Below are 23,160 nucleotides of genomic sequence, written 5' to 3' on the forward strand. Positions count from 1 at the left end.
TCTGCACTGTAACTGCCATAAATGGTTATCGACTACATGTCACGACAATTAGTGAAAATTAACGATCCACTAACTCCACAATTATGGTCCGATAATTTAGCACCATAAAAAGCGAGACCACGTGCTCGACGGTTACATCAGAATCATTTATAAAAGGAGGATAAGTGAACAGCATCGGTAAGACATATTTGAGCCAAAGCTCTACTACTTTCGACATTCAAAAATCTACTGTTCACCAATTCCTTCTCTGACTTAAGTATCGGAGGGTCTCTGCCGGACACAACTCCAGTCTGTGAGGATGTTGTTTTACAGATGCTCATCACCGATGACAGACGATAAAGAGTTGACCACAATACTTATAAATAAGATAAAAGCTTCCCACAACCTAGGTACCCATCATATGTAAAGACTATGAGGTGATGTAGTTGTCTTCATGCTGTTGGATAACCCAAGAATGTATAACTCCCATGAAACATACATATGTCATTTGCTTGTAAACCAGACTTTGAGGAAATTAATAATAACATTGACCTCCAGCAGCAACACTCCATGTGCAGATTTGGATCGATAATTGTCTATCCATATTCATATCCATTTTTTTTTGACGGATATGAATATGAATGTAGATATTAATCAAATTTTTAAATTTTTATCAATATTTAAATTAATTTAAATAAAAAAATAAATTTAAATAGATATTATTCACATCACTTTCATCTCTATGCAGCGAACTGGTCGGAGTAATGAAAGGAGACCGACAACAAGAAGGCTGGCGAACCCCCACCTGATGTCTGATCCCTGAGGCCGAATCCATGGGCTCACCCTTTTTCGTCAGGTTGGGCTCATTAACTACTCGGCGGGTTCGACTCTCTTTTGAACCGCTTTTTTAAAATTTAAAGAAATCAAAGGCGCTCCTAAACCACTCCAGCCTCTCCCCAACCACTCCAGCCTCTCCCCGCGATCCTCTCCGTCCACTTGCGAACCCACATCCAAAAGACCAAAGAACCCAAGACAAATTGAAGAATCAAGAACCAATAAAACGATTTGTGGATATATTGTCCAAATGAATAGGGGTATATCAGTCCGTCTGCCGGGCAACCTTTCGATTTCGAAATCCTAGGGTTTAACGATGGGGGAGTTCCTCTTCCCAAAGGCCCGATTCGTAGTGACCCGTGGCTACAATCCGCCCTCCGGCGACGCCTTCACCCTCCTGTCCCTTCCGCTGGCCGGAATCTCTTCACCGCCATTCCGGCCTGCCCCTCTCTCGCCAACTCCTTGGAACCCTCCTCAGCCCGGCCCCCTTGCCCCTTGCTGCCGGTCACACAAACCGCGCCGGCCGTCGACACTCCGAGGTTTTCCCAGAAGAGGAAGCAGTCGGCGGAGGAGTTGGCCGGAAAAAGTGTGAGCAGAATCTAGCACCGTCAATCACGCGAACCCCGCCGGACTCCGACATCCCGAGGTTATACGAGAAGAGGAAACAGTCGACAGAGGGGTCGGCCGGAAAAAGAGCCCCACAACAATCCTTTCTTGTGCAAACCCCCCCAACCCCAAAAGCAGCAGCAGCCGTCGATCTTCCAGACCCCCCAACAAATGGCCTTCTCCTTCTCTACCCCTCAACCCCAACAGCAGCAGCAGCCGTCGATCTTCCAGACCCCCCAACCCCAACAGCAGCAGCAGCCGTCGATATTCCAGACCCCCCAACCTCAGCAGCAGCAGCAGCAGCAGCCGTCGATCTTCCAAACCCCACAACCCCAGCAGCAGCAGCAATTCTCGCCGTTCCCTTCGTTTGGTCAGCAGCCGCAGCAGCAGAACGTCCAGTTCCAGCAGCAGCAAGCTGCGGCGATGCCGTCACAGCAGTTGTTGCTCTTCACAGTCGATCGGTCACCAGCAGGGTATAATACCAAGTGGGAGGATTTGCATCCTGATTCGCAGAAGCTTCTGCTACAGATCGAGTATGGATTCTTTGGCTTCTTATTTGTGTTTTCTTGCTTCAATTTGCTTTCTTTTACACGACGATTTGTGGATCCTGGTTAAAGGAGGCTTCTTTTGTCAACGGCTTTTTCGTTCTAGCCTTCTTTCAACGGAGGGTTACTTGAGGTATCGGTCGTCGAGGCAGTTTTATGCCTTCCAGATCTACCTTTCCTTTTCCTTTCTTTTCCACTTTGTTGATTCATAGGGAAGCAGGAAAAATCGTCTTTCATTTCTTGGCTTAGTTTTTGCTATGGTTTGCATATTTGTTTCAGAGCCAAGTTTTTTTTCTCCTTTTCTGGCACTGCGGGTTCTTGATTGTTTTCTTCTTATGCCTTGTATTTGCTGTCTTCTCCTGTTAAGGGAGGAGGGAAAGGAGTGCCTTGAGCATTTAGTTGTCTTACGGTTTGTGTTTTTATGCTTTATTTTAAAATCGGGCTTTTGTTAATCTTGTTTCAATGTGAATTCTTTCTAGTTTGTTTTTCATTTTGTTCTCTCTATTGACAAAAAGACTTTTTTTATATATGGTAAAGAAACAGTCAATTTTTTAAGTGAGTGAAAACTTGGCATGCAGGGAGCGGATTCTGGAGTACAAGTATGAGAGCCAGAAATTGGACCAATGTAGCCGACTTTATGATTCATCAGTGTCAAGTGACAGTTTTGAGATTGACGCGAGCCGTATTCTTCAGGTTTTGCTGTTATTCTTTCACCTGGCTTATCATGGTTTGCAGTTTTGTGGAGGTTTGAGGTTTTATCTATTTTAGTCACATCTTTCTTTGCCCTAACTTATGGTGGTTTTTGTGGATATTTCAACTTCTGCATATGATCAGATCGTATATCATTTCATTGTTTGCATGATCTGATGCTGACATTATTAGTGAAACTTGATGCTAAAAGGAAAGGGAGTTTTAATGAATCTCCTTTGCTTTCCAAATAGTGGTAGAAGACATGGCACATCGTTCAATTTTTGTTACAATAATTACTTTTTCCATTTGTTTACACTTAAACGCATGGAGAGGAAAGCACAGCTAAGTGATAAATGAAATTTGGAGGAACAATTAGTTTTATTGATGTCTCAAATTTGTAAATAGGAACGAAAAGGGGAGTTGGTTTTGGAAGCTAGCTCAAACACCATAATCTATTGATCCATCTTCTAAGGCATTTGATGACAAAAGGTAAGAATTAGGTGCACTACCTAAATCAAATTGTTTGGTAAAATATGTATGACCACTGACAAATTCATTGTTTTATCTAATAAAAATAATCCACTGCATTTTTTTGAGGACATGCTTGTTTGAGCTTATGCTTGTGCATGCCTCCAACAAGTTTTACAAATGAAGAGTATCTACAATCATCTATATTTAGATTTACATTCTTACATTCATGCTTTAAATACGGAGGTAGACTGTACTATTTCATGCTCCAAGATAGTTAGAAATCAACAAGGAAATGGTGTGTGTGTATAATATGCACCTTTTTTCCATTTTCATAATGCAGACAAATATAGACCTCTAGAAAGTAAAGAAGTCTAAGCCATAGAGTTTTGTGTTCCATGAATACTATGGGTAACATTGTGATGGATAAGATAACGAGATTGTTCAATAATCTCCTGTGGAGGGTACCCTTCATTGGTTGGCCATGGAAAAGAAACAATTAGATTCCTATTTTAAATGGTTCAATGAGGTTGTTGACTATCATTTTTGGTGTGCTGATCATTCAATGAAACACTTTGTTCCTCATGGTCATACCCCGAGCATAGGTGCCAAGTGTTTGAATATCCTTAATTGTTAGGCATAGCAGCCTCCATAATTCTAGGTACAGGAACACGGCATTTATATTGTGTGTAGTTTGCTTGCATCTTTTGATGCTTATTCAAAAAAGGTATAAACTTAGAATTATAGATGCTATTTAACGAATAGATTAATGAAATAGCCATGAGTTTGCAAGTTGTTTAATTTATTTGCTAAGTACATTTCAGATGCGTCGAGATACTTAGGATGATAACTAATTATGTTATATTTATTTTTTAAACATAATGGTATTTCACTTAGAGTGTTTACAATCTTGATAACTTTATTTATGCATTTTGCTTGAAGTGTGTAAAAAAACTTAAGACATTTTATTCAGAGTATCCTATGAGGTTTAAAGGCACATCATTGAAAGTGTCCAACACTTAAAATTAGGAGTTCCCTACATCACCATCCTAAAAAGGTGTCAGTATTGGATGCATTTTGCTGGCATCAGCATGATACTTCGAAGTAGTGTGTCCACCCATGTCATGACATATCTTTCTATGTTCAAGTGTCATAAAGTATCGACACATTCATACAGTTTAAAAATGAGGTGTCCAAGTAACATATTTAAGGGTTGATACATGGAGTGTGATATTTTGTTTGACAGTTGCCTAGGCACCCATGTTAATGGTTGTCATCAAGGTTCATAGTATCGATATGTACTACCAGCACTAAACCGATACTTAGTATAGGGGATGTATCTAGTGTTGGTATGCCAAATAGACTTTGTACCAAGCATATTGACACACTATCAGCATAGTATTGGTACAAGATCTGGTATTGAGATTGCGAACCTTAGTTTTCATTATTTTTGAGTATGAAGGATGTCACAACCCAATCATATGTACCACAAATCCAATCTAGACCTATATTGCAGTGTTCCCTAGTTTACATATGCTATAGGTCGGGTTCACTCCGATACCACTTATAACAAGCTAGGATCTTATCCAAAAAGGCTAGCTAGATGGTATTATTTTGATTCCTTGATCCTGTATAAGTACTTAAGATCTATCCAATGTATAGCTGATGTAGTATTAAACGCACGCCCGCATGAGTGCTTACAGAGGGTGAGATTGATTTATGTATCAAGATTAGATGTTTCAAAGTTGGGTCTTTCTTGTTGACTTATAACTAGGGATGCGAATGATCTGAACGGCTTGTGAGCTACTCAAGTTCGACTTGGGTCTAAGCTCGACTTGATTGTTATCGAGCTTGAGTAGCTCGAATAGTTTTTCGTATTAGGCTCAATTAGCAAAATACTCGGATTGAAGGCTAGCAAACCTAGTTGACTATATATATTTATAAAAATATATTTTATTTATAGTATGTATTATTAATTTAATTTATATTAAAATATTATATGATGTTCTAGTTTGTTTTAACCATATTTTCTATTTATGACCAAAGGTTGAATTTGAGCTCAATCCCAAGCTTGAGTATGGTTTGGTTGATATTTGAGTCAAGTCGAGTTAATCTCCAGTATTGTCCTTTTTTTTTTTTTTGATTGAGTGGAGCTTGGATGTTAAGGCTCGATCAATCTTAAGTTGTGTTTCGAGTTTGAGTATTTTAAATTGAGTCGAGCTCAAGTTTCTAGGTACTCAACTTGACTTGGCTCGATTGTATCCCTATTTATAGCCTATTTGATATTTATGTTTCAATTTTTGGATTGTACCATTTTCTAGATTTCTACATATATTTCCTTATTTAATTTACTATTTAATTTTGTGGACTTCTTCACCTTTGGGTGCCTGGTTAGTCCTTGGTGCTAGACAACCTCTAGCTATGTTTCTACCATCTATATTCTTTCAAAATGACTTTGCTATGCATAGTTAGTTGTAACCATAACCATGTCTCTCATAAGTCATAAAGTCTTGTAATCACAATCATCCAGCAGGGTATGATTTAGCCATCTCACTAATGGTAAAGCTTTAAATATTAGACAATGAAAATATCCATTTATTTTTGTAATCTCTTTATAATAAAAAACAACTAGCTTTTAACCTCGTGTGATGCACGGAATGCAATTTTTTTAAAAAATATTTTATTTATTTATCTATTCTATTATATCTATTCTATTATATCTATTCTATATATATTTTAAAAAATAATTACAAAAAATTGTATTTTGTGCATAGCAAGGATTATAAGTTATCACACAAATTTTGTGAAGCTCAGCAATTTTGATTTTGCGATATCCCTTCATAAATCCATCATTTCTCAATATTTTTATCTTTAGCCATTTTAAAATCTTTTCATCTCTCCTTCCCCTTTTCTTCGATCCTTTCCTTGTACACCTCCTAATTCTTCCAATAGTAGAACTAATAATGTTACCCGTTGGCCACCACTGCTACCAATGGCAGTAGCATCTTCGAGCTCGGGATAAAAAAAAATATACCAATACAGCGATAGGCGGCGGCCTTGTGAGATATCGAGCAGAAATCAATTGGTGACTTGCGATAAACTTTAGAAATTGAGATTTTTTTTTTTGATATTGAAATTTTAGAGATCTAAACTTTAAAAATTTAAAAAAAAAAGTTTATCTCCCTTGATGCTTAGAAAAGGAGGGTACCCTTCTAGATTTAAAAGTAGCCCGAAATAGTTTGTAGGCTCTCCAACCTGGTTAAAAAAATAGGAAAAACAATCTTCCCATTGAATGGAGATGAAATCACCATCCAATTATTAATACTTCATTGACCAATTACGGTTTGAGTATTTGATCTGTGCTTGGATGCATCCACACTTATGTCATCATATGTTAAATTGCCTATGCCCTTTCTTTCCACTTGGTCAAGTCCTGGTAAAAGTCAAAAGCAAACCTATTCTAGGATTAGAATCCCATGCGCTTGCTCTCCTTGTTTTTATTGTCTTCGTGAACTGATGCACGAATTGGTGTACATAGTGGACGGGAATGAATAGTCTCATGCACGAATTGATACATGTGGTGGACGGGAATGAATATTGATGGTACACATGGCGAACGGAGACTTTGTCAAGGCAAAGTCTCTATTTTATAATCATATATATATATAAAAGATTATCCCTTATACCATTGATTTTATGCGAAATATTTTTTTTTCTTTCAAACTTTCTAATCTTGTCAATTAATTATGAGGTAATTTTATGTATATCTAATAACCAAGTGGAAATATATCCTCCTCGGTTTTAGAAAAGATTTAAGTTGATGAAAAAAAGCCACTTTTATACAAATTTTTTAAATTATGAGATTTAATAATTTAATAATATTGTCAAGGGCGTATCTATAACAAAATATCTATGTTATAGTTGGGGCAGTCATCCCCCCCTTCCTCGCTGACTCAAGTGAAATTTCCTTGGTTTTTCATGGGCCCTACTCTCTAGCGTTCCCACTTCTAAAACTCCTAATTTCTCAGTCTTTCATGGGCCCTACTCTCTAGCCTTCCCACTTCTAAAACTCCTAATTTCTCAATCTATCTACCAACTACCAGGTACCTAAGATGGCTGCTCTCTCCAGATCTAAACAAGTGGATAATCTCCATTGTTTTAGAACACAACTCTTACTGTTCGCCTCCCATTACGAAATGTGCTCCCACTTGGTAAGCCCTGCTATTTCGTAAACACACAATCTCATGACAAAATTAAGACATGGATTCAATGACTTTTAATTATATATATATATATATATATATATATATATATATATATATATATATATATATATATATATATATATATATATATATATATATATATATATATATATATATATATATATATATATATATATATATATATATATATATGGTCATTCATGATGAAATGAATGTAACAAAATCTTAACCTTTGCCCCCTCTCCCAAGAAATCTTGGCTTCGTCCTTGAATATTACAATATACAAAAGGATGCGAAAAATTAGGGGTGGCAATTTATGACTTCATTCGTTAGGTTCACGGTTGGGTATGGGTCAGCCAATCTTGAGCCACTAGTTGGTCGGTTCGGGTTTGGGTTTAGGTCTAGGTCCCCTAACTTGTCGGGTCATGGAGGGAGGTTATATTCTATATATTAGTTAAGTGATGGGTGAATGTGAGCTATTGGATCATCGATCCAATATCTCAAAGCCAAAAGAAGAGAGATAATTATAGCAGAAATGGTCCAAAACCTTAGGGGAAAGGTTGCCATACAATATAAAGTCCAAAACTAAATTTGTTTGGACCTCAAATGGGTTAGAGGGTTGGTTGCTGATCGGATTTGGGTGGGTGTCTTACTCCTTGGCAAGTTGGGTTGGTCTCAATCAAGCCCCTATGGCCTTGATATATGAGCTAAACCTACCATACTTATTGTCGGTCCTGAGAAAAATTGCGATTTCTATATAGAGTTTAAATCATTCAGAGTTTGGGCATAAGATTGAATCACTTTATTTTAGACTTGGTGAGGGAGGACCATCCAATAAGAAACCTAGGACACTTTTGTTAGGTACAAATTTAGAAATTAGGGAATTTCATTTTATTTGGGAATTAGAAAATTTTGTTCTTATATGGACTCTAGAACTAGAATTTTGTGGTGTGGAATTACGATTTTATGTGGACTCCAATATTTTACTTTTTTTGGGGACTTTTATTGGGGTTTTGGGTTGTCTATATAATCTCATTACTATGTTAACTGAGAATACAGCTTGCATTATTGAAATTTGAGAATACAAAATATTGAATTGCCCGCTTGCTCTGCTTTATTCTCCTCCTCCTCTTCACTTCCTTCCTCTTCTTCTTCATCTCCTTTTTCTCTCTCCTTCCATGCTGCATCAATTTGGTATCAGATCTTGTTTTGTCCTGCGTCATTTGTGCAATTAACTACCTAGGATCACTTTTATTTCAGACTTGGGCAATTAATTACCTAGGATGCTGCTGTGCCTCCTAATAAATGATAAATGTAGTCTATGTGAAGTATTTTCTTATGATTAAACATAGAATTTTTACAATGTTTGAGAATATTGGAAGCAGTTGGAGTTCCTTCCAAGAAACTCAAGAGTAAGTTAAGGGAGGCAAAAGAAGAAAAATCACCCCCCTGGGGCCCTATCCATCCTCAAGAGTGGATTTTCAAGATTGAACCTTTGGTTTTTGAGTTCTTAGGTCAAGTCTGAACAATGAGATGAGCCATGTCTCATTATTATTGTATTTTCAAATGGAAATGATGGCGATTTATGGCTGGTTGTCATTATTTGATCAAGTTGCATCCTTTTTTGTGGTTTTACATATGCATATTTTATTTGCATAGATATAAATATAGTTATATTATATATCAAGGAGTTAGCTATGAAACTATTAAATATTGTATTAGAGGATAAATTTATGTATAACTTAATTATTAACATTTTTTGTCTCTAAAATAATTATTTTTATATTTCAGACTTTTCGGTCATCAAATACTAAACCATAGAAAAATGACTTCAAACAATGCGATATACTTCAAAACTGCGTGATATATGTTTTCTTGGATTGCTTGTTTTCTCCTCCCCCCACCCCCCTAATCTTTATCTTTTTCTGATTTGTTCTAATGAAATTTAGATCTGGTGATAATTCGAACAAAACCATAAAAATGCCAAAATTGAAACTTTCTAGTCTCGATGAAAACTGATGCTGACCAAGTTTTAAGCATTGGTATAGGTAGATTGATATCATGTGATCTGGTAATGTTAATAAATTCTGTGTTAATTGATGTGCTTTGACAAGAGCCTATATGGACTGCAGCAAAGAATATAAAACTATGTTGTTGTTAGAGAAAACAACTTATCTTTGCATATGATATTTAGGCTTTTCTTCACTTGTTAGCTTTTTCATAACTACTGTTCCTACTTGAGACCTACTTGACTACTTGAGAGTAACTGTATTATCAAAAGTAGTAAAATTACCCCTATGTGCAGTTTTACCAACTCATCATCACAGTTATGTTATATGCTTGTAAAAATTTGACCTGCCATTTGTACACCACTTCGGTTTTAGGTTTTACCTTAATGATGATTTTGTTACTTCATAGGAACTTGGAGGAATCACTACTGCAATTGAAAGAGAGAAGGTCTCAGTGCAAGAACTGATGAAGAATGTGAATGATATGATGTGGCATACTGAGTTTGCTGTCCGTTCATATGTGATGCTTAGGCCAAGGTTCCTTCGTCAAAATGTCCCAGCTGCTTCAGGTGTCAGTCCAGCAAGTCAGACTGTTAGTGTGGCAGTAACTTCTGGCCAAACTAATCAACTGATGACGAGCTCGATATCACCAAGTTTCGAATTCTACAGTGGGATTCCTAAAAGGCCTTCTCTATTCATGCAACATACTGCTGCCAGATTTGAGAAGTATCTCACTGAGTGTTGCCAGTGGATTGAAGAACTAGAGCAGGTGCTCCTGATGGATACTGACAAAACCTCTTCAAACTCTTTAGAAGCTCTTCCAAAAGTTATGTCAAATGTGCATGATTACTTCATCCATGTTGCTGCCAAGGTAAGCTGCTGTTCTTGTTCTGTCCCTGCTTTCTTGCATTCAAGAAGGGCACACAGACCTTCACATTCTACGTGCATGTCATCTCCACAAAAATCTCCATGATAATGCACATGCCTGAATTATCCTGTGTATATTTGCTGCAGTTTTGTGGTATCAGTTTGAATATCTTATTTTGGTTTTAATTCTCTCTTTCACTGTCTTGTGAAAAATCCTGCGCCACTGTTAAATTGCATGAGCTGATTATTATAATTTGAAGGCACTTATATTATGGCTCCTCATAGTCTTGTTAATTTAGCTTTTAACATTCCATCAAATTTCAGTTTCTAAAACCAGGAGACTAGTAGGAGCTGTCTAAATGGATTTTGCTGCAAATGCTCGTCTTGTTTAAGCTTTATAAAGAGAACATAGCTATTAATTATTTTTATTGTTACAGGTTGAGAGCCTCCATCAGTATATTGAGTCTATGAAGATGGCATATCTTGCTGATCAGCGTCGTCGGGGTGATGGTAACGATCCATTTATTGAGGCCAGCAGAAGGGAAGCAGCTAAACAAGAAGCTGCTGCCAGAAGAGTTCATCCAACATTGCATTTACCTGCAAATTCTGCACAACCAGCAACCCAAGCTGCTGGTATATTTGCCAGCTCAGCAGCTTCCACATCAAGTGCAGCACAGCTGTCTTCAGGGACTACTGCATCATCCAGTGGTGGATTTTCTACTTCTACCGTGCTATCGGCTCCTTCTACCTCTGCTTCATCTTCTTTTCTCTTTCCAACTCCAACAGCATCTGTTCCATCATCTACCCTGTTTGGCTCGTCTGGGTTTACACCTCAATCAACTCCATTTGGGACTGCCTCTACACCTTTATTTGGGTCCACTCCGACTCCATCAGGGTTTGGAACTAGTACCCCATCTTTCACATCGACTCCTGCCATGGGTAGCTTTTCACTGTTCGGCACCCCATCACTTGGCACAGGTATATGGAAGCACTTCTTATTAAATTTTTATCATGTTCTGTTGAAACTGGTTTAAAAGTGGATAAATACATGCATCAGAGGTGTCAATGCCCAGGAAGCCAGGCTGAAATCTGTCCTAGCTAATTATGGCAAAAGCTGGTTGCCTTGCAGTTTGAGGGTGAACCCGGTTTGCCAGTCAAAGATAATTATCTTAAAGCTGTATATTTGTTGTATAGCAAAAACAGTATGGCTTCTACAAAAGGTTTCTTTTTTGTATTAGAGGGACAACCTGGTGCTGCTAAAACCACCTTTTGTGGATATTTTTCCTGCACGTGGCATGAGGCACATTTAATCTTGCACTGAATATAATGCATGCACCAATGTAAGGTCGACCTGTTTAAAGTTATCAAGAATGCATGCGGATGCACTGAATTGATTGCTATCAACTCATTATTCCACTTTACGTGCAGTGATCGAGCATCCATGTGCATGCTCTAAATTGATTATGATTTTGTTCCAAACTGTAAACATCGTTGATATGCAAAACATGGGGAAGGAAAAGGTCAGCACAGGGTTGGGAAACATCACTGACACTTCTTATTTGGGTTATAATTACTGCTCTTTATGACATTGTAATACTTAGCATAATGAGCGTTAGTATTTATGTACTTTCAGTATTTTTTTCTTATGTTTGATTGTACCCACATGCAAAAACTTTTAGACCAAAGCATTGATAATGAACTCTGCACTGCTATGCCATGTTTTAGCCATGGCTGACGTCTATGGTATCAAGCTTTTTTAAATGATGCAAACTGCCTGCTATCTGTGAACTTTTTTCCTTGTTAACATGCACATGAGAACATAACAGTCTCTTTTAATATTTTTCTTTCCTGGCTAAACTTGGGTTTGCTACCTTCTTTCAGGAGCCACAACTGGTTCGGGTGCTAGCTTTGGTGCTGCATCTGTGAGTATAAAGCTGTTTGTGAACTTCTTGATAAATTTCATTTAATTCTTTGACACTTTTGCATTTACTAGCATGATGCGGATACAGTTATTCGCTTGCCTTTTCTTTTTCATCTGACATTTTCTACTTTTTGTTGCTTGATGGCAGAAGTCAGCCAGGCCTAAGTCTCGTACAACCAGGCGCTGATCAATCTGGTAAGGTGTCTGATCTTAAAACCTTGTTGAAAAATTTTTCGGACCTTAGCAGATTATGCATGACATTGAGATGATTATTGTACCAAGTAGATGTGCACCAGTTATTCTTGATAGGTTCTAGGATCAAACTTGTGAGTAACCTTATGTTAGTGCCACCTAAACCTTTTTTCCCCGGAAACGAGGTTGCACGATAACAATGTATGTATTTGCTGCAGGTGTCATAAAACAATATTAATTTCTTTAATACTTGTCATAAGACAACGTTAGTACTTTTTAATTCTTGTAGTTAGGTGTGAGATCTCAAAGAATTGGCAGATTTTCGATGAAGCCCATTTGGTTAACGGAAATGGACTGAATCCATTCCCGTTGGCCCTGATTCAGGTTTGAGCTATTGTGTGATTTTAAAGTACCATCTTTTGCGGGTTCGGCAGCTTAGCGGTCGCAACCTGGTGGATTTAGTTGGGAGCATAATTTTCCTATGTCAACAATTGCAGTGACTTTTTTGGAAACTAAACTTCATTAAAGGGCCATATAGTTGGAAACTGTTTATTGATGTTACATGTAAAGGTTGATGCATCTAGCACTAGTGATGCATCTTGTTATGCAATCTCGAATAATAATTTCAAGTTGAATTATGTCATCAAGCCACTATCTTATCCAACTATATGGACCTTTGATTTTAATGAAAATCATGTGGTTGTGGGACCATCACGGTGTGATGTTATAAGAACCGTAATATGTACGAAGTGTTGAGCTTGCACATCTCCACGTACGATAAAGTACGGGAATGTTTTCCTTTATAAGAATGAAGCCATTCATGATTTTTTTTTTTGGTGGTGTACTCTGTTTGTAAGAAGCCTTTGAGCATGCGGTCAAGAAGAAACTGTCAACTCTTATGAGATAGGTAGAATTTTCCGCTGGTGATGGTGTTGATAGGAACAGTGAGAGAATAAAAAATTGAATTAAAAAATACTATTCAATTAATGTTAAATCAGCGTCACAGATTATTTTGATGAGGTCGTGAGGGCTTCTTGAATATGGAATTTGTGGATTTGTATTTTACATACTGTTATATATGGAATTCTTTCTGTGCGCAAATATGATTTCAACAAGATGCTTTGATTTTGCGATAAATATGGTTGCTCAATGAAACATATTTACTCTAAACTGAACCGAGGCATAATTCCAGCAGATTCGAAAAGCATAAAATTATCTTTGATAAAAAGATGATTTTAAAATCTAGTAGTTTTAAAAGCTAAAGGTTTTTGGGGATACTTTGATTTTTGTGGTAAATATGATTGCAGTCTATTGAAGATATTTAATCTAATCCTGACAGAAGCGTAATTCCAGCAGATTGGAGAAACATAAAATTGTCTGGATAAAAAAGGGGATTTTAAAATCTGGTAGTTTTAAAAATTAAAGGTTTTAAGCTGCGATTTTGAATGGTGCATCTGTAAGAATTTAGACTTGGATGATAAAAATATGGGTGGGTCTCCCCATTTCTTTGAAAAATAAAATCAAGTAGTCTGTGTCAATAAATGATGATGCACCGGTAGCTCTTAGATCAGCTGATTGGTAACTCTCTCTTCAGGAGGTTTTTGTCGTGGTGTTTCATTTATGCATTTGCACGCCATAAAACAAAACATAGGAAGACTTTGAGATGTGTGATGATATTGTGCAATGCGTAATTATTAAATGGTGCATTTGAGAGCAATCAGTATGTTAACATAAATTTAGAAGCCTATTATGTATCAAACTTGCTTTGCAACAGAAATAAAGTTTTGCTATTTAGAAACCGGATTTGCTGTCATTCATATACTCCATGTCCAATCATCTAGTGCATGTTAGATTTTCTTGTTGAATATTTAGGGCCTGTCTGGTATTGATTTGTTTTTTGTTTTTGTTTTCAAAATTTTAAAAAGAAAAAGGAGCTAGACTGAAAAACATGTATGGTGAAGCCTTTTTCGCTTTGCAAAAAGAAGAGTGGAGAATAAAAGCAAGGCATAGCCCAAGTTTAATGCATATGCTATCAATTTTTATTACTCTATATTATATTTCACTAATTTGTAGAGAAACAAAGGATACAAAAACAGCATGGTCGATTTTCAAATTTAATTAGGTGTGGATTAGCTTATGATATGGCACTTAGCATCATAGAGCCACGTCACTCAGAGCATGGATCCTGTAGGTGCCTCCTCCTCTCTTCTAAGAGCTTGCAAAGTGAAAAGTATAGGGTTCTAACACTTGGGGGGTACTTCCATCATATTTATTAGAAGGAAAAAAAAAACCTCATGGCCTTTTAAAAAATGTCATAGGGCACTAAACCAACGTTTGCTAATAGAAGGACGATATGATGAAGATAGGGGAGAGAGGACTGGATGCCCCCTCGTTCAATTGGGCACCTATGAGCTCTCTTTCACTACCCATCTATGTTCTGGAAACAATTTTTTCTTTCGAAAATATTCTCAAGAATGTCTTGCGGAGTAATTTAGGTCTTCTCGTAAAAAGGATAGAGTAATTTAGACTAATTTTATTAAAATTTGCTTTGAAAGAAGTTCTATATATCTTCTTCCCTTTTTTCTTGGAAGACGTTTGTTGCAATTTAACACCATTAATAATTCCAAGTTATATTGGAAATTAACATCAAAAATAAAATTCTATAAGGATTCTTTTTTATTTTTAAATATGAGATCTCTCAGTTACGAAAGGATCTACCAACTAAGCTAACAATTATCGATTGTTATGCTGACAAAATTGCACTGCTTTCTCTTGTGAGTGATTATGTTTATGGAAGTCAGATCCAATATTCCGAGCCTGGTATCAGCTTGTCCCACTTCTGCAGGTATAACGGACTTGGTGCCAAAATTTTTTTGACCCTATGCCTGCATTGCTGCTGCTGCTGCTTTTTTTTGATGAAAGTGTTGTTGCTCATTGTTACTGGAGATTTATAGCATGCAGCTTTCTTCTTCTACAAGGAGACCAAGCAACCTACATCAGTCTTGCCCAAATGAAGTGGTCTTGATAGCCCTATACCTCCCTGCTAGACCTTTGTAGAGCTAACACCACCTTAATTTTGTTTTCCTACATTTTGATAGGAGATAGAGAGAGATAGAGAGTCTTGTTAAGGGGGCTTCCATTTGTACAACCATTTGCTAAAAGAGAACCTCTATGTCACATAGGCTCGCTTGCTATCGCGTCAACATAAACATGTTAGTCTCCCTTGCTAGTTCCAAATTTTTGTTATGGTCCCTCTTGGTCCATAATTCCTTGTTGTCCAAAATAATCTTTCTCGACTTTATTCACTTATTATATTTCTTCAACCATACAGCTTCTGTACAAGACCTCTTAGCTATTAAAAGCCCTCCAAAATTCTATCATGCAGAATGGTTGAATGGGAAAAGCACCAAAATTATGTTTTTTTTTTTTTCCTTCATTTTTTTTCATGAACATAAAATTGGTACAGCAATGCTAGTTTCTCACCCAACATGACAACTCCTTTTAATATATATATATATAGCGGTAATCAAGTAGGTGAGCGGTCTCTAGATCTATGTTTTGAGGCACATCAACAACACCCCAGGGCCCCACCCAATGCAAAAATAAAAAATAAAAAACCTCAAGCACTGACCAACTCAAGATAGTCCGAGCCCTCCAACCGGGAAATTGACTTTGTTATTGTTTGTCGGTAGGTTCTGGCAAAATAAAATATTGAGAAAGATTCGACACCAGGCATTATATTAGAACGAGATGACGATGGTGATCCACTTAATGGTTTCCTTTCTACTTAAGGATTCCATCGATCCATCATGGGTTGAAATCCTCATCGTAAATATAACCTATGTTTACCATGTCATTATATGTCTCGCTTGATTGACTAAAGAAAGTTCTTTTTTTTTTTTTTTGGGTAACAGACTAAAGAAAGCTTTGGATATTATGGTGACATCCCCTTTTTGTTGGTCAAAATCTCCCTTGATGTTGCCTGTGATCTTGTTTGGCCAAATCATCGAACTCCTGTTACGCATGTGCTTACATCACTTTATATCTCCCGCACTTATCCTGTCCATATTTTACGTGATAGGTTACATCATTTCCTTGGTTTCTTCGGGTTTCCACTTTCTTGGCGAGTTGGGAGAGTATTTGATGGATGGCTTGCTTCTGACTTTTAAGTGAAGTCTCGTGCGTGAAATTTGTACAGAGTTACTCCACTCTTTGCGAAGTGAATGGATATTAATTAAAATTCGGTTATAAAAAAAATATATATATAAGGTCAGAATTATAAATTTCGATATAGTTTTAACCCCGGCGATAAATAATTTCATACTTCATATGTATCATTTTACACGTGAATAAATATATAAAAGATTTATATTTGTATTTTCTCATCAATTCAAAAATTTGTAAATTTTACCAACCAGTTCACAAAAGATGGTAAATAATTTTTTAAAATATTCAGTTAAGTGAAGAATAATATATGTATGATTTGTGTACATAGATCTGTCATGGCCAGCATTTATCCTCCATCCCTGTCGAGATTCAAATGGGAAATCCCCAGGAACGATCGTGGTTCGGTCAATAGTCAACTAAATATTTTATCTTTGAGCAGTATGCATCAATAAAAAATGAAACTCAGAAAACAAATGCCCTCTGGACCTCACTTATTACGTCATTTGAAAAGACGTCTCAGTCCCAAGAGTACCTACTACTACCACATATATCTAGTTTTGTCACAAAGATTATGCTTCAAGAATAAAAACTATGATTACCAAAAAAGACAAAAACAATAAAAATTATAAAAAATATTTTAATAATTCATAAATTTTTTTTTTTCTCTTGTTACTCTATAAACATTTGCAATTCGAATTATAGAATTATGTATTTCTAGGATGTATAATTATTTTAATAAAAAATAAATAGAATGAGACTCGCTTATACTATTATCCAAGTGCAAATAATCAATAATATAATATTCAGTACTTAAAATAAAAAAATTAATTACTAAATAAGGATTGTGACCATTAGAACAAGCTCTAATTCCATATATCAAAAAAAAAGAAATTTATAATTCCAATGTTTATTTCAAACAGAAGTATTATTCTATGTTGAAGATTATTGTCATTACTGTAGCAATAAAAGATATTATAAATATTTCATATATAGGCATATGTATTCTTAAATTATATTTTTTATAGTCCTAAATAATGCGACTTTCTATCCCATAGCAATCTACTCTCTTTCCATCGCTAATTTTGAAGTTCCAGTGCTCTTTTCAAATACTAGATTCCTATTGTGCCCAAAAAAAAAAAAAAAAAAAAAAATCCTAAAGAATTTTTATCAAGTATCTAATAAAAATTAATGTTTACAAAAAAAAAAAATACCGTGACGTATCATAAGAAATCCCATTGATCAAGCCCTTAATTTCGAGAGGTGCAGCTTCTTCTGGGACAACCAGACCAGACACATTGGTAAATATCTCCAACATCAGAGGCATTTCCACTCCGCCTCTAGCCCTCTCCCGATGTTAAAAACGAAGCCTCTTGCTTCCTTCCTCGAATTTCTCCACCCTGTGCCTTTGAACAGTTGAACCGCCCACCACTCCGCCATCTCTCTCTCTCTCTCTCTCTCTCTATCCTCCGAGAGAAGAAGAGATCGGCAAAACATCAACCCTGATCGCCTCCATCTCCACGATCTCCGAACCCTAGTTCCCTCGAAACCCTTCCGATTCCGCTTTACCGATCTCGATTCGGCGATCTCTTCCGTGGAAATGGCTTCCTTTCTGTGATCTCGAGGCTCCCCTCGATCCCCCCACGTTCTCCTCCAGGCCCCGTGCATCCGATCTTGCTCCGCTTCTCCAAGATCGCAGCCATGGCGATTCGCATCACCGTCTCCTACTCCGGCTACCTGGCCCAGACCATCGCTGCCAACGCTGGCCTCCGCTGCGGCAACTGCCGCCTCTTTCACGACGTCGCTGGCCGCAGCCCCCTCGCCTTCTTCGCTGGCCACCGCCGCTCCGACAATGATCATCCCTCTGCTTCCGCCCCTGGCCCCCGTCGATCTGGGGCTTCCAGTTGGTCCAAGGTCCCGGCTTCCAGGTTCTTCTCCTCTTCGTCCTTCTCCAAGGATCCCTCGATGAAGGATCCGGCCGTGTCGAATCTGACTGTTGGGTTGCTTTCTGTCGTGGTTTCCGGCTCTGGGTCTTCGACGGCGATGGGGTTCAATCCCTCGTCGTTGCTCCCATTTTTGCAGCAAACAAAGTGGTTTCCTTGCAGTGAGTTCCTCCCGGGGTCGCCGAGAAGTGGCCCGGTGGATAAGGGAGGTACGGTTCCCAGCGAGACAGAGATGGTTCCTCGCAATCATAAGGGTAGGATGGTTTCTGGTGAGGGGAGTAGGGCTAAGGAGAGCTCGAGTTCCAGTTCCAGCTCCAGCTCCATGGTGACTGCAAAAGGTCTGGGTGGCAAGCCCGTTAAAATGAATTCGGGCGAGAGGAATGGGTGGCTTTCGCGGTGGATGAGTTCCTGCTCGGATGATTGTAAGACTGTTTTTGCGGCGTTGACTGTTCCGCTGCTCTACGGGTCGTTCTTGGCCGAGCCAAGATCGATCCCTTCTAGGTCGATGTATCCGACGTTTGATGTTGGAGACCGGATTCTAGCAGAGAAGGTAATGAACTTTTTCAATCTTTTGCTGATTCAACTGGTAGACTACTATTGTTCTTTTAGGACTTTGTTCAAGTTTGATTGCACAACTTTGATTTTATAGTATTCTGTTGACTGTTACAATTCGGAATTAACGACTGAATCCTATGGAATTATGTGTAATAAAGTAAATCAAATTCTTGTTTTTTTTTTTTTTTTTTGTTAAATTTGTTTTATAATGAACATGTTAGGTTTGTACTGACGTCTGATCAAAACTTTTAAAAATGACCAGGAAATCGCTGCAATCAGTTTATTAAAATTAGAAAGTCACCAAACTGTGCAGGCTTTTCTCATGTTATGTGGATATTATTTACACAATCCAGCCTCTTATAGTTTTTTTTTTTTATGCTGCTTATGAGTGATCAATTTTGTTTCAGAAAATCTTTATGTTGATTTGTTATGTTTGCAGGTCTCTTATCTATTTAGAGAGCCAGAAGTAACAGACATTGTTATCTTCAAGGCTCCTAGAATTCTTCAGGTATAATCTAATTATTCCATTGATGCAGTTAGTTATGCATATTTACTTATAAGCATCAATTATGCTACCTATGCAGTTATATTCACTAGAAATTTGTTTTGTGCAGGAAATTGGATACAGTTCAGGTGATGTCTTCATCAAAAGGGTTGTAGCTAAGGCTGGGGATTATGTCGAAGTAAGTTTCTACTGTTGGTACCGGTCCTTCTTTTCATTTGCACATGTTTCCTGCCATAATTAAATGCTATGCTAATCATATATGTATCTTTATTCATGATAGGTGCGCGATGGTAAATTGTTGGTTAATGGTATTGTCCAAGATGAAGAGTTCATACTAGAGCCTCTTGACTACGAAATGGACCCAGTGGTATGACATCCTTATTGTACTTGAGTTTTTGGATGTGTAGAGAACCAATGGATGTGAGTGTTGCAATGCGTATATCCTACAGATGTTTTTGTGTAAATCTCCTAGTCCAAATGCTGGAGAATGCAGTTTAGCCATAAGTGGATTCTTGAGTTGAATAGCATATGCAATAACCTAAAATAAAGATCTTTGTTCCAGAGTATGTTAAAGGGTTTCTGTTTCTTTTTCTTTAAGAACATTGCTGTTTATTTGTAAGCCTGACTGCTTGCCGTTGCTTATGTAGCTTGTACCTGAAGGTTGTGTCTTCGTACTGGGAGATAATCGCAATAACAGCGTCGACTCTCATAACTGGTAAGTCCTGAAGCCCAAAATAGAAGCTGTTAATTTCTCCATGCCAAGGTAAACAACCAAGGTATATACTGCAAATGCTAAAGCTTGTAGCTTACCATTGATTTATTGTTGTTTCAGGGGGCCGCTTCCTGTCAAAAATATTCTTGGAAGATCGGTGCTGCGATACTGGCCTCCATCAAAAATATCAGACACTATTTATGAACCAAATTCAGTGCAAAATGTGCTGGGAGTTTCTTGACACATCCCCCTCTGAAGAGCACGATCTGACTGATATGGTGGATATTTTCAAGAGCCCTGCCTAGAACTTTCTTTTATTTTTATTTGTTCTATTGCTTGTTCTTGGGCACTTCCTGTTAACATGCAGTCTTCCTTTTTTTTTTTTTTTTTTTTTGTTTTGCTTGCCCGCCTCATTGGCTGATTTTTGCTGATGTATCTCTGTCACTTGGAACACATCTTGTGTCAGTTATGGTGAATGAAGGAGCGGTGCATTTTTTTTTAATCCTGAAATTTCACTTTGCAGGATCGATTCCGGTGGTTACCGGACATGTTGATATTCGGAATATTCTACAGCATCAATTGTTTCTCTCAAGGATTTGTGCGCTCTTTCACTTTTTTTTTTTTTTTTCTGAAATGGCTTCAGTGATGTTGAAACGAGCTAGTGTATGAGGCACGTGTGATCTGGCTATTGGGACTGCCGAGATTCTAACAGGTTCCCCCATAGCTCTTTGGCCAAGTTCAGGAGGAGCAGAAAGCCTGTGCAGACATCTGGAGTCTCGCGGTGTTCCACGAGCCAAAAAAAAAAAGTGCAAAGTACTTTGTCCAATACGTGTCCTTGCAGTAGACTCTGAGGCCATTTCGTCAAGAGATATATGTTGTTATCTGGTTATCATGGAGATTGCTTGGGTAGTGAAATAATCATGCAAAGTTGATCCTGGAATGCTTGGTTGAATATCCTGTGCTCTCATAGGCTGTCGCAATTTTGAGGTGGCCTTCGGTGGCCGCTGAGCTTGAACATTTATTCAACTCAAAAGAATCACTCGCCGTTTCGTTTAGACAATGGGGGAAGGAGCCCTGCTTTATTCAAACGATGTAGACGCTGCTTATTCGTATGCCAAAAATGCTTGCTTGTGCCATAAATCAATTGGTTCATGGGATGCAGATGAAGAAACTGCCAAAGAAAGATGAGGATGTGCTGATATCGAAGACGACGACGACACTGATGAGTCCAAGTCCAAAAAAAGGGGGAGTCTCCCCACTTTCCTACCTCTTCCAATAATCTCCCGGATAACAATTTTCTCGCGATAAAAAATGATCAGACACTTCTGTTCAATTAGCTGGCTTGCTTGCACGGTTACTGTGATTGAAGGAATTATGCATCAAAAAGCCCGGAAGGGATAGTTTTTTGAATGATGTGTTCAAGTGTACTGAATGAATATTGGAAAAGCTATTTTGAAAGGGTTTCTTTCGTTTGTATCCTGGGACTGTAAGGGATCCTAGTATGACTGGTACCCAAATAATTTATCAGAATTATAAGTTTTCCTTTTTGGTATGAAAAATTATAAGTTTTCAAAACATTCATTATGCATTATTTAGTATGTCTGTTACACTTTGTTTTAGGTGCTAATTTTGAGACTGTGCATTTGATAAAGATGGTGGCAACATTGTTAGATAAAAAATATTGTAGTAATTCAGGCTCACGCTATCTTTCTGAATCATGATTTGGTCAACCTTTCATCGAATGGCTTTCTAAAAGCTCAGGGCTCCTAAGTCCTAAAGATCAATAGTTTTACATATAAAAGAACATCAGATATTAAGAATTCTATAAACAAGTGTTTCTTTTTTTTTTTTGGTGACGAGTTCTATAAACATTAAAGAAGGGGCTTTGAATGGTCTAGCATCACTAGTAACATGTTGAAGCCACAGCCTAGCCCCTTTTTTTTTTTCTCTCAAAGCCTACGCTATTCTTGCTGCACATTTTGCTTAAATCCTATACCATGTTAGGTGCTTCATGTAGCGTTGCTCCAAACAAACATTGTTCTCCATGTAGGCTTCATTATCATCAGAGATGAAGAGAAATTTTTTGTGCACCACGGGCAATGTAGAAAATCCGACGTGGAGTGCATTGCTTTACGTAATTGGTCCATGTAGCCACCGCTTTCCAACGTGTATTTAATGTCTGCAGTTTCATTTAAAAATTTTACATAACGAAAATATTATACTTTTTGAAAAAAATTATAACATCTTATGATATATTATGACTTCTTACACGTAGAATGTCATAATATGACTTAGAAATTATGACATCTTGTGGCATATTATGATATTCTGTGTCAAATTATAACTTCTTACATATAATATGTTATAATATGGTCCAGAATATTATAATATAGTTTAGAATGTCATATAATATAGAAGGAATATTTTTGTCCAATCACTTTTCAATACGTATTTAATATCTGTAGTTTCGCTTTTTCATTTGAAAATTTTGAACAACAAAAATATCTCTACTCTTTAAAAAAAATTATGATATTCTGTGGCATATTATGATATCTTACGTCAAAATTATGACTTTCTGCACACAGAATGTCATAAAATGGATATAGAAAGTCATAATTTTTTTCAAAGAGCAGAGGTATTTTCATCATTCAAAATTTTTAAACTAAAAAGTAAAACTACAGACATTAAATGCACGTTGGAAAGTGGTGACTGTATGAATCAATCACATAAAACAGTATGCTCCATGTTGGATTTTTTACATCGCCCACGATGCACAAAGAATTTTGCCAGAGATGAATTTTAGCTTGATCTCTCGGTTACTTAGGGTACTCGTTTCAACATCAGTCCCCTGCACTTGCCAAGGTGATCCATGCGGTGATCAGCTGATTTATTTCTTTACCCCAAGTCTTTAGCCTGCCATTAAACACAATTTGGGTCCTGCGCA

At 37.4% G+C, this 23,160-nt stretch overlaps 2 protein-coding genes across 5 annotated transcripts; both read left to right on the forward strand.

Annotated features, from left to right (window-relative positions):
• The first annotated feature begins 1,010 nt into the window (after positions 1-1,010).
• LOC105060014 (nuclear pore complex protein NUP58) lies at positions 1,011-17,395 on the forward strand. 3 transcript variants are annotated; one of them, XM_073259744.1, is made up of 7 exons: positions 1,011-1,952; positions 2,543-2,657; positions 9,767-10,228; positions 10,662-11,202; positions 12,106-12,146; positions 12,294-12,340; positions 12,627-13,029. In XM_073259744.1, the coding sequence occupies exons 1-6, from the start codon at positions 1,591-1,593 to the stop codon at positions 12,330-12,332; spliced, it is 1,560 nt and encodes a 519-aa protein (XP_073115845.1). In that variant the 5' UTR covers positions 1,011-1,590; the 3' UTR covers positions 12,333-12,340; positions 12,627-13,029. The 3 variants fall into 3 exon arrangements, with proteins under 3 accessions (XP_073115845.1, XP_073115847.1, XP_073115846.1); XM_073259746.1 differs by having other exon boundaries at positions 12,722-13,029; XM_073259745.1 differs by lacking the exon at positions 12,627-13,029 and adding an exon at positions 16,252-17,395 and having other exon boundaries at positions 1,012-1,952.
• A 346-nt stretch (positions 17,396-17,741) lies between these two features.
• Positions 17,742-21,793, forward strand: LOC105060013 (thylakoidal processing peptidase 1, chloroplastic). Of its 2 annotated transcripts, XM_010943564.4 has the most exons (7): positions 17,742-18,994; positions 19,439-19,507; positions 19,614-19,682; positions 19,785-19,871; positions 20,152-20,219; positions 20,337-20,494; positions 20,740-21,793. In XM_010943564.4, exons 1-6 carry the CDS (start codon positions 18,203-18,205, stop codon positions 20,455-20,457), a joined length of 1,206 nt encoding a protein of 401 aa, XP_010941866.1. In that variant the 5' UTR covers positions 17,742-18,202; the 3' UTR covers positions 20,458-20,494; positions 20,740-21,793. The 2 variants fall into 2 exon arrangements, with proteins under 2 accessions (XP_010941866.1, XP_010941864.1); XM_010943562.4 differs by lacking the exon at positions 20,740-21,793 and having other exon boundaries at positions 17,745-18,994; positions 20,337-20,718.
• The last annotated feature ends 1,367 nt before the right edge of the window (positions 21,794-23,160 follow it).

This window comes from Elaeis guineensis, chromosome 6 (genome assembly GCF_000442705.2).
Source record: "Elaeis guineensis isolate ETL-2024a chromosome 6, EG11, whole genome shotgun sequence".
NCBI lineage: Eukaryota > Viridiplantae > Streptophyta > Magnoliopsida > Arecales > Arecaceae > Elaeis > Elaeis guineensis.

Coding starts and splice junctions, on each gene's coding strand:
- LOC105060013 (XM_010943564.4), top strand. CDS start 18,203: ATGGCGATTCGCATCACCGTCTCCTACTCCGGCTACCTGGCCCAGACC. Junction 19,508..19,613: donor AGGCTCCTAGAATTCTTCAG/GTATAATCTAAT, acceptor TGTTTTGTGCAG/GAAATTGGATACAGTTCAGG. Junction 20,220..20,336: donor AGCGTCGACTCTCATAACTG/GTAAGTCCTGAA, acceptor TTGTTGTTTCAG/GGGGCCGCTTCCTGTCAAAA.
- LOC105060014 (XM_073259744.1), top strand. CDS start 1,591: ATGGCCTTCTCCTTCTCTACCCCTCAACCCCAACAGCAGCAGCAGCCG. Junction 1,953..2,542: donor AAGCTTCTGCTACAGATCGA/GTATGGATTCTT, acceptor CTTGGCATGCAG/GGAGCGGATTCTGGAGTACA. Junction 2,658..9,766: donor ACGCGAGCCGTATTCTTCAG/GTTTTGCTGTTA, acceptor GTTACTTCATAG/GAACTTGGAGGAATCACTAC.